This window comes from Schistocerca serialis, chromosome 7, assembly GCF_023864345.2.
Source record: "Schistocerca serialis cubense isolate TAMUIC-IGC-003099 chromosome 7, iqSchSeri2.2, whole genome shotgun sequence".
In the NCBI taxonomy this organism is placed as follows: Eukaryota; Metazoa; Arthropoda; class Insecta; order Orthoptera; family Acrididae; genus Schistocerca; species Schistocerca serialis.
In genome coordinates this window covers 179,427,776-179,438,492 of record NC_064644.1, presented here as the reverse complement: position 1 = coordinate 179,438,492, position 10,717 = coordinate 179,427,776, and the positions used below count along the sequence as shown (strand labels likewise).

Below are 10,717 nucleotides of genomic sequence, written 5' to 3'. Positions count from 1 at the left end.
GTTACTTTTGTATGCTGTAAGGAAGAATTTTACTCCAACAACAGACGCAGTGCTGCAGCCTGCAGCTAGTAGTACAATTTTCCGTTAACTTTTCTGCTGGTATACTCATTTCTCTGAGACGTCTCCTGGGAAACGTGATGAAAAGTTGGCTGCGGAGATACAGACACACGAGATAAACGAATATCGAGCAAATTTTCTGCAAGCTCAGGTTTCATCCATTCCACTTGTAAGGTGGCTAGAGTATTTTTGGTATTCAATTACTGTGATGTGGGCTCTGTATTTTCATTTTATATGTCGTATTTCACGTTTGTATACTGCATATTTTTCAAACAGAATTCTTTAATAGTTGACATGTTACGCCACAGAAGTTCTGAGTATAAGCAATGTGATCTTTGGTCGCTAGTAGCGCTGTCGTTTCCAGGGGCATTCTGTGAGAAGTCGGACGTTGGTGACACTACAGGGCAGCCTAAAAATTGCTAGCAGAGCACATAGATGAAGTTGCAGTGGATGCTGAATTTCGAAAATATGATTTGGTAAAGATTAAACTAATAATTGCGAAGATTTTCAGCTAACGTCGCTGCACTGCTTGGCTGTGCATAATTTACAACGTGCTTGAGAAAAGGAAACTTTTAGTGCGATTTTTCTTTATTGGTTCGAGTTAGTTAGTTTCATCATTCAGAAGTGATTAAACAAAGTTGTCTGCTCACGTAGATTGCACTGAAACTTTTAGATGCGTCACTCCTTTACCATTCTATTAACTCATTTCATGCCAGAGTCATAGTCTTTATAAAAAGAGTCGTATTTTTTGTACATTTTATTGCATTTGTTAAGAAAACAGAGTTTCAGTATAGTTTCGGAATGACAGTCTCTTTTTAACCATTTAGTTCATGCAGTATCTTCCATCGTCTCCGCAGAAAAATTTGTTGTTCCCATAATTGTAACACTACAGTGCACTTGGTGGAACACAACAGCTAAAACTGAAGAATCATCTGTTTAGCATAGTACACGTCCCTGCAATGCTCTTGCGCAAGGCTTTCTTTCCTTTAGCCGGTGTGCTGCTGTGTTCGCGCAGTATTTATTTTTATCACTTTCGAATAGTACCGAATTTTCCATTTCTACAGGTAAGCCATGAAAATTTGTTAGGGCCAGTTTTACATCACAGTTAGAACATAGTAAGATCATTTACAATTAAGTTTTGCATTTCGAAATTAACATCGGGTTCGATTTAGGAAATTTGTGGTAAGGTCTTATGGGACCAAACTGCTGAGGTCATCGGTCCTTAAACCTACACACTACTTAATCTAACTTAAACTAACTTACGCTATGAACAACACACACACCCATGCCCGAGGGAGGACTCGAACCTCCAACGGAGGAAGACGCACGAACCGTGACAAGGCGCCCTTAGACCGCGCTGCTACCCAGCGCAGCTTTCAATTTAGGTGAGGTTCAGCACAGATTTTATTCTTCATGCAGACAATCTTATTCTTCCAGCACTGCGCTGTATTTGTGAGTGCATTATTTAAAGTTTGGAATTTTATTTATTCAAGTTATATATGTAAAATCAGAGGACATTTTTACAGAAACGTTTTGGTTATTTGCTCCTGCAAAATTCGATTTGTAAATTTATATAGAATTTTCACGCTGTCATCTTTGCGTGTTGGAATTGCAAATCACGCACTATGACGTCACAGATTTTAAAAAATGATTCAAATGGCTCTAATCCTGAATCCTGAACAATGTAAGTGGTGTACCCCTGATGAAATGAGGCCCCAAAACTATCTGAAATTGTGTAAATCTATATAACTTTTACCAAAATAAGAACTGTATATTAAATAAGCTGTCCTGTAAAACTAGTATTGTGCAGTGCAGTGGACAATTCTAAAATCTGTGGCCGGCCGGAGTGGCCGAGCGGTTCTAGGCGCTACAGTCTGGAATCGCGCAACTGCTACAGTCGCAGGTTCGAATCCCGCCTCGGGCATGGATGTGTGTGATGTCCTTAGGTTAGTTAGGTTTAAGTAGTTCTAAGTTCTAGGGGACTGATGACCTCAGAAGTTAAGTCCCATAGTGCTCAGAGCCATTTGAACCAAAAAAATCCTGTTCAGTCCATGTTTCACCCTTTGTCTCTATACAGAGATGAGCTACAAACATCTGCCACCGTGCATATCACTTGTGGTTCTAACGGTAAGTTCTCCTTACTCAAGAGGAGGACATCTCTACGTATAACAGTGACATCTCAAATTTCTCTGTCACAGTCACAAGCGGAGACACTGCGATGTGGGCCTACTGTTCATGTATTTTTCCAGATATACAGAAGATCGGGATTGTCAGCATGTTTTTCCATCGTACATCCTCGTGTGTGTGTATGTGTGTCTCCAGCATGAGGTATAGCTTCTTTTCAGGCGGCACGGTTCCAGAAAATGCCGTCACTCCCACTTTTAACGTGCCACGGACGTCTACGATTTTAACGCTAATAACAATAACAAATATAAAATGTTTCATACAACAATAATTTTTAGTTTATTACATCTTTTAAGTACATCCCTTTAATATAGCTTTCGTGAAATTGCAATTCAGAGACATACAGTATTTGAAAAGGATTTGTTCAAAAACAGAGGAAATACATGAGTCACGCGAATCATTGAAATTCTGATAGCAAAAACTGCCATATGTCTGAAAATTTGATAGTCTACACGATACATGAAATCAAGTTGCGTAGTCGCCACTAGCAGTATTACACTTGCCACTACGACTGTGAACACAGGTCTGAAGAGTATGGATGAACAAGCGTGTAAAAGAGTCGAATTCTGTTTCTTTCGATCATTTACGTCTACTTTCAGCAAGTTAGCTTTTTACTAGTGCTTCCTGTGCACTCACGAACTTTGTCGAATTTCTTGTTTGCAGCTGGTACGGTCAAATTTGAATTGGAGGGGGGGGGGGGGGGGCGTTAGGAGTATGCGTGGTGGGATGCTATCTACAACCGGTCAGAATACAAATAAGTCCACTTTGGGTAGCCTTCAGATTAGCAACTGTATGTTTCCAGTTATCGCCTCGGACCCCCTTTTGCCCCGCCTAGTGCAGTAATTCGACGTGGCATAGGCTCAACAAGTCGTTTTAAGTCCTCTGCAGAAATATTGAGCTACTCTGCTTCTATTGTCGTGCGTAACTGCTAAGGTGTTGCCCGTGCACGGTTTTGTGCACGAACTCACCTCTCGATTATGTCCCACAAATGTTCGATGGCATTCACACCGGCGATCTGGGTGGCCGAATCATTCGCTTTCATTAGCTCGGATTAACCAAAATGTTCTTCAAACCAGTCGCGAACAATTGTGGTCCGGAAACATAGCGCATTGTCATCCATAAAAATTTCATCGTTGTTTGGGAAGTCCACGAATGACAGTCCATTCCATACCACACCATTATGCAGCCACCACCAACTTGCACAGTGCCTTGTTGACAACTTAGTTTCATGGCTTCGTGGGGGTCTGCGCCACTCTCGAGTCCTACCAGCAGCTCTTACGAATAGAAATCGGGACACACGTGACCACCATGATTTTCCAGTAGTCTAGGGTCCAGCCGACACGGTCACGAGCCCACGAAAGTCGCTCCAAGCGATGTCGTGATGTTAGCAAAGGAACTCGCGTCGGTTTCGTGTTGCCACAGCCCATTAAAGCCAAATTTCGCCGCACTGTCCTAACGGAGACGTTCGTCGTTACGTCCCACATTGATTTCTGCGGTTCTTTCAAGCAGTGTTGCTTGTCTGTTAGCACTGACAACTCTACGCAAACGCCACTGCTCTTGATAGTGAAGGCCGTCGGTCACTGCGTTGTCCGTAGCGAGAGGTTATTCCTGAAATTTGGTATTCTCGGCACACTCTTGACTGTGTGGACCTCAGAATACTGAATTCCTTAACGGTTTCCGAAATGGAATTTCCCGTGCGTCTAGCTCCAACTACCATTCCGCGTTCAGAGTCTATTAATTCGCGTCGTTCGGCCATAATCACTTTGGAAACTTGTTCATGTGAATCATCGTGTACAAATGACAGGTGCGCCAATGCACTGCCCACTTATGCCTTATGTACGGGATCCTAACGCCATCTGTATTTGTCACCTCAGTGTGTAGCTAATAGTTTCTACACGGAGTGACACAGTAAGTGAAGCCCCCTCAACGGAGGGAAGAAACGGAGTGAAACTTCATGGGCTAAGAGACTGTGTGACGTTATTTCAGTGATTACAAAACCGCGTCAGAATGACAAAGAACTTGGCAGTACGAGCCAACTTATCAGTATGGCGTTGCATTTCCTCTGGCGTGAATGCATGTACTGATTCGGGTGAAAAGCCATTGTATCCTTTCTCAAGGCAAGCTGGCCGAGAATTGTTGTAATCGATCCTTGACATCCTGGATATTGGCAGAGGAGTGGAGACGACGTCCAAGCTGGGACAAACCAGGGGGCCTTGTTACTTCAAGCAGATAGTTCATAGAGATAGGAGCCACGAGAGTTGTCTTGTTGAAAAATAGCTCCACAATACCGCCACATGACAGGTAACACACGAGTGCGCAGGATGTCTGTGACTTACTGTTGCGCCATCACAAACATTTAATCACTACCAGCCTATGGCTCAAAGCCAGGAGTAACGACGCTGTGTCCTCCAAAACATTACAAGAGTGGGATATCTTCCCAGGTCGCCGCCATACTCGCTGACGATGGTCATCAGGGATAGTGCAGAACCGTAATTCCTCGCTGAGCATAATGTGATGCCATTCATCAGCAGTCCATGGAGTCCATGCTTGCTGGTAAGGTCACCACTCCGAACGCAGCAGTCTGTGTTGCCGTGTTAACGGAAGCCTACACATTGCACGGAAATTCCCTACTCCGGCTGCTGCTGATGACACAATGCTGCAAGAAATCGGGTGGCATGAGTAGATGTGAAAGGGGTTACCATGTGTTTGGTGCGCAACGTAGCGATCTCCACTTGTAATGGTCACTAGTCGTCGACTGGAAGCTTGACGGCGAATATGCCTGCCCCCACATTCCAGTACAGTCCAACATCGACCGGCCGACGAAATGGAGACCCACAATGAGGCCAATTTTAAACTCTGTCAGGTGCTGATAACGCCGTCTCACACGTGTACGCAACATCTCCGGATCCTTCGCAGTGATCACTCAACATCTGACGCTGTTGACACCTCTTGTATATCTTACCGGTCCTTGTAACAAACTAAACACGAACAACACTACTGCACTCTGATGGCAGTTCTACCTCTCACAGGTAATTACAACTACAATCACTTACATTATGCAGCCACCACCAACTTTCACAGTGTCTTGTTGACAACTTGGGTCCATGGCTTCGTGGTGTCACTTAAATACCCGCCATGGCGTATGTTACGTTGACGTCAGACCATGTCACTTTCTTATCAGGCGCTGCACAGCTCCATGCCGTTTTCGAGACACTTTCGATTCTAGTCTATTTTCCGAAAGTTAGCTGAGCACATGCTAAGGGAGCATGTGAAATGATTCAGCCAGTCCACAAACTTTATAGTTTGTATCTTGCGTAGTTTAATCAATAGCTGAGCGACGAGACAGTTAACGAGTGGTATCGGAACGTGGCTTGTGCTTCGTCAGAACATCCCCGTGGTTTCCCGAGGTCGCGGAAGGCAGGGGTATGTACCGGAGTAGATGCTATTTGCCAGGGCGACACCGCTTCTCGCCATTGGCGGAGGAACTGCCTGCGGTTGCGATATCTCGCGCACGCCCCTCCGCGACCTTCACTGAACCGGAAACCGTGACGTATTCGCGCCGAGAAGCGCCGCGGAAGTTCATCGCAAATAACTGGAGTACGTAGCGGCCGACGAGCAGACTCGTTACCAGCCACGCGCCGTAGCACAAGCACCAACTATGGCAGTGCGTTCCGTTGCTCTCCAGGTCAGTAATCGCCTATTATCTGCAGCCACAGACTCCATTCGTTTTCTGCTACTAAAGAGGCTTCGACAAAACTCACGTATCTTCAGAAAGATGTAGATGCTCGATGGCATATCTAATCCGTAAATTTTGTAAAGAGAAAATTGTACCAACATTTGTGTTTCAGTCACAACTTAAAAGGGATGTAATATGAATCAGTTGTATGCATCGCGCATATTCGACTGTAAATTATCGTCACTTACGTTGTGAAATTATAGTAATATCTTCGAATTCACATTTGGGCATGCCACAGTTACGTGGCACTGTTGTCAAGGAGAACTTGAGTGAGAGATTCAGCCACTCAGTGGAGAAGTTTTCTTTCTTCGCTCGGTGCAAGGATCGCAGTTGATTCTCAGCATAAGCGAATGCAGTGTTGGTATGTTGTTGTTGTGGTCTTCAGACCGAAGACTGGTTTGATGCAGCTCTTTATGCTACTCTATCCTGTGCAAGCCTCATCATCTCCGAATAACTACTGCAACTTACAGCCTTCTGAATTTGTTTATTGTACTCATCTCTTGGTCTCCCTCTATTATCACCTCACTCTTCCCTCCAATACTACAATGGTGATCCCTTGATGTCTCAGAAGGTATCCCATCAACCAATCCCTTCTTCTAGTCAGGATGTGCCACAAATTTCCGTTCTCCCCAATTCTATTCAGTACCTGCACATTAGTTACGTGATCTACCCATCTAATCTCTTCTGCAGCACAACAGCCCAAAAGCTTCTATTATCTTATTGTCTAAACTGTTTATCGTCCATGTTTCACTTCCGTACTCGGTTTCCGAACAAATACGAATACTTTCTGAAAAGACTTCCTAACATTTATACCTATATTCGATGTTAACAAATTTATTTTCTTGAGAAACGCTTTTCTTACCATTGCCAGTCTACATTTTATATCCTCTCTACTTCAGCCTTTATCAGTTATTTTGGAGCCCTAATAGCAAAACTCATCTACTACGGTACGTTAAGTGAATTTGTTTCCTAATCTAATTACCTCAGCACCACCTAATTTAATTCGACTGAATTTCATCATCCTTGTTTTGCTTTTGTTGATATTCATCTTATATCCTCCTTTCAAGACACTGTCAATTCCGTTCTACTGCTCTCCCAAGTCCTTTGCTGTCTCTGCCAGAATTACAGTGTCATCGGCGAACGTCAAAGCTTTTATTTCTTGTCACTGAACTTTAATTACTACTCCAAATTTTTCTTTGGTTTCCTTTACTGCTTCCTCAATGTACAGACTGAATAACATCGGAGATACGCTACAACCCTGTTTCATTCCCTTTTCGACCACTGCCCTCCTAGATGTCCGTCGACTCTGACAATTGCCGTCTGGTTTGTGTACAAGTTGTAACTAGCCTTTCGCTACATGTATTTTACCGCTGCTACCTTGAGAATTTCAAAGAGAGTTTCCGGAAAATATTGTCAAAAGCTTTGTCTAAGTCTATAAATGCTATAAATGTAACTTTGCCTCTTCTTAACATATCTTCTAAGAAATGTCGTAGGGTCAGTATTGCCTCGCGTGTTCCTGTATTCCTCCGGAATCCAAACTGATCTTCCCCGAGGTCGGCTGGTACCAGTTTTACCATTTTTCTGTAAAGAATTCGTGTTAGTACTTTGCTACAGTAACTTATTAGATTGATAATTTGGTAATATTCACATTTATCAGAAACTGCTTTCTTTGCAATTGGCATAAAATAGAACGACCACATAAAGTGGTTTGGCGAACGGTGGACTTCGGTTAATTGGAAGAATTCTCGGAAAGGGTAACTCACATACCCCTACAGGAGCTAGCATAGAGAGCACAAGTGTGTCCCATTCTTGAGAACCGATCCGTTCTCGAGAACTGCTTGAGAGTTTGGGATACTCAGCAGATCGGATTAAAGGGAGGCCTCGATGAAATTCAGAGGCATGCTGCTAGATTTGTTGCTGATAGTTCGATCAACACGCAAGTATTACAGAAATGTTACTGATCTCAAACAGGGAACCCTGGAGGGAAGACGACGTTCTTTTCACGAAACACTTTTGAGAAAATTTAGTGAACCGGCGTTTGTGGCTGATTGCAGAAAGTTTGTACTGCCACAAACATACAATTTGAGAAAGGATCGCGAAGAAGAGATAAGGGAAATTAGGGCTCGTATGAAGGCATACAGTGACCAAAAGTAATCGGACACCTCCTTGTTATGTGTAATTGACCACTAGATGTCACGTTACGAGGACCCGCCACTATACAAGGAGGCGAGGAATATCGTGTGGGAGTGGACAAGTAGTGACAGCGGAATAGCTAGGTAGGGAGACTTCGAAAGTGCGGTCATTGGTTGTCACCTGAGAAGCAAATCCATCAGGGGCATTTCAGTCCTTCTAAAGCTACCAAGATCGACTGTTGGTGAAGTGATTGTGGTGGAAAAGCGACGGGACAACCGCAGTTGCACTAAGACCAGTCAGACGTGTAATGGCAGGTAGGGACCGTCGTGCATTGCCGACGGCGGTTGTAAAATAAATCACAAGAAGTCAGGGGAAGAAATAACTCGTGGGTTAGAAAGTGCTATCCGACGTCCAGCTAGCACTATGGCTGCGCGCAGCGAACTATAAAGAATGGGGTACAGTGGTCAAACAGGTCCTCACACGCCACACGTTGTTGTAGTCAGTGCTAACCATCACTTGAAATGGTGTAAATAACGACACAACAGGACAGTGGTTCACTGGAAACGAGTGATTTGGAGTAATGAATCACCCTATAACTTGTCTTAATCTGATGAAAAGGTTTGGGTTTGACACATGCCATTATATGAAGTGCCAACAGTGAAATACAGAGGTGGTGGTACGGTATAGGGGGGATTTTCGTGGACAGGGCCCATAAAAAAACGCTTAATGCGGAAGAATACGATCTCATTTTGCAGCTCTGTGTACCGTGTACAGTAGAGGAACAGTTCGGAGACAATGGCTGTACCAGCATGACGCTGCAACCTGTCACCAAGCAGGGTCAGTGAGGCAATGGTTGTGGACGATAACATTCCTGAAATGATTGCCTTGCCCAGAGTCCCGACTTGAACCCAATAGAACACCTTTGGGATGATGAAGGACGTCGATTTCGCTCCAGAACCCAGCGCCTAATATCACTACGTTCTCTGTTTTGGGGTCTTGAGGAAGAAGGGCTGCCATTCCACTGCAGACATTCAGACGCCTCGTTGAAAGTATCCTCATCGCAGTTCAAGCCGTCATCAAGGCAAAGTTTGGACCCAGCTCTTACAGATTTTCGATAATAGGCGCCGTATTCGAGTGGAACGGGAAAGAGAATGACTAGCAGGAGAATAAGGCACGCTTCGCGATGCAGCCCGTGGTGCTTTGTGAGGTACACTGTATGATTACACTGATTTACAAGTTCGTGGCGCTCTCCATCAGTAATGCTGGAATTCAGTGTGGTGTTGGCCCACTCATAGCCTTGATGACAGCTTCCACTCCCCCAGCTCGCATCCGGGAGGACGACGGTTCAATCCCGCGTCCGGCCATCCTGATTTAGGTTTTCCGTGATTTCCCTAAATCGCTCCAGGCAAATGCCGGGATGGTTCCTTTCAAAGGGCACGGCCGACTTCCTTCCCCGTCCTTCCCTAATCCGATGAGACCAATGACCTCGCTGTCTGGTCTCTTTCCCCAAAAAACCAACCAACCAACCACTCCCCCAGACATACGTTCAGTCAGGTGCTGAAAGGTTTCTTGGGGAATGGCAGTCCATTCTTCACAGAGTGCTGAACTGAGGAGATGTATCGATTCGGTCGGTGAGACCTGGCTCGAAGTCGGCGTTCCAAAACATCCCAAAGGTGTTCTATAGGATTCAGGTTAGGATTCTGTGCATGCCAGTCCGTTACAGGGATGTTATTGTCGTGTATCCACTCCGCCACAGGCCGTGCATTATGAACAGGTGTTCGATCGGGTTGAAATATGCCATCGCCATCCCCGAATTGCTCTTCAACAGTGGGAAGCAAGAAGGCGCTTAAAACATCAATGTAGGCCTGTGCTGTGATAGTGTCATGCAAAACAGCAAAGGGTGCAAGCCCCCTCCATGAAAAACACGACCACACTATAACACCACCACCTCCGAATTTTACTGTCGGTACTACACACGTTGGCAGCTGACGTTCACCGGGCATTCACCATACCCATACCCTGCCATCGGATCGCCACATTGTGTACCATGATTCGTCACTCCACACAACGTGTTTTCACTGTTCAATCGTCCAATGTTTACACCAAGTGAGGTGTCGTTTGACATTTACAGGAGTGATGTGTGGCTTATGAGCAGCCACTCGACCATGTAATCCATGTTTTCACACCTCCCGCCTAAATGTGTTAGTACTTGCAGTGGACCCTGATGCAGTTTGGAATTCCTGTGTGATGCTCTGGATAGACGTCTGCCTATTACACATTACGACCCTCTTCAACTGTCGGCGGTCCCAGTCAGTCAACAACAGACGAGGTCGTCCTGTACGGATTTGTGCTGTACCTGTCCTTTTACGTTTCCACTTCACTATGACATTAGTAACAGTGGACCTAGGGATATTTAGGAGTGTGGAAATCTCGCGTACAGACGTGGTAACACAAGTGACACCCAATCACCTGACTACGTTCGGAGTCTGTAAATTCTGCGGAGTGCCCCATTCTGCTCTCTCACGATGTCTAATGACTACTGAGGTCGCTGATATGGAGTACTTGGCAGTAAGTGGTAGCACAATATCCCTAATATGAAAAACGTAT

The 10,717-nt window shown here is 44.9% G+C and overlaps 1 protein-coding gene across 1 annotated transcript in view; it reads left to right on the top strand.

Annotated features, from left to right (window-relative positions):
• Positions 1-5,863: 5,863 nt before the first annotated feature.
• LOC126412696 (branched-chain-amino-acid aminotransferase, cytosolic) overlaps positions 5,864-10,717 on the top strand; it is a 125,947-nt gene continuing 121,093 nt past the window's right edge. Inside the window, exon 1 of the mRNA XM_050082409.1 lies at positions 5,864-5,926. Within this exon, the coding sequence (XP_049938366.1) occupies positions 5,900-5,926 (27 nt within the window). The 5' untranslated portion in view covers positions 5,864-5,899. The remainder of the gene's footprint in view (positions 5,927-10,717) is intronic.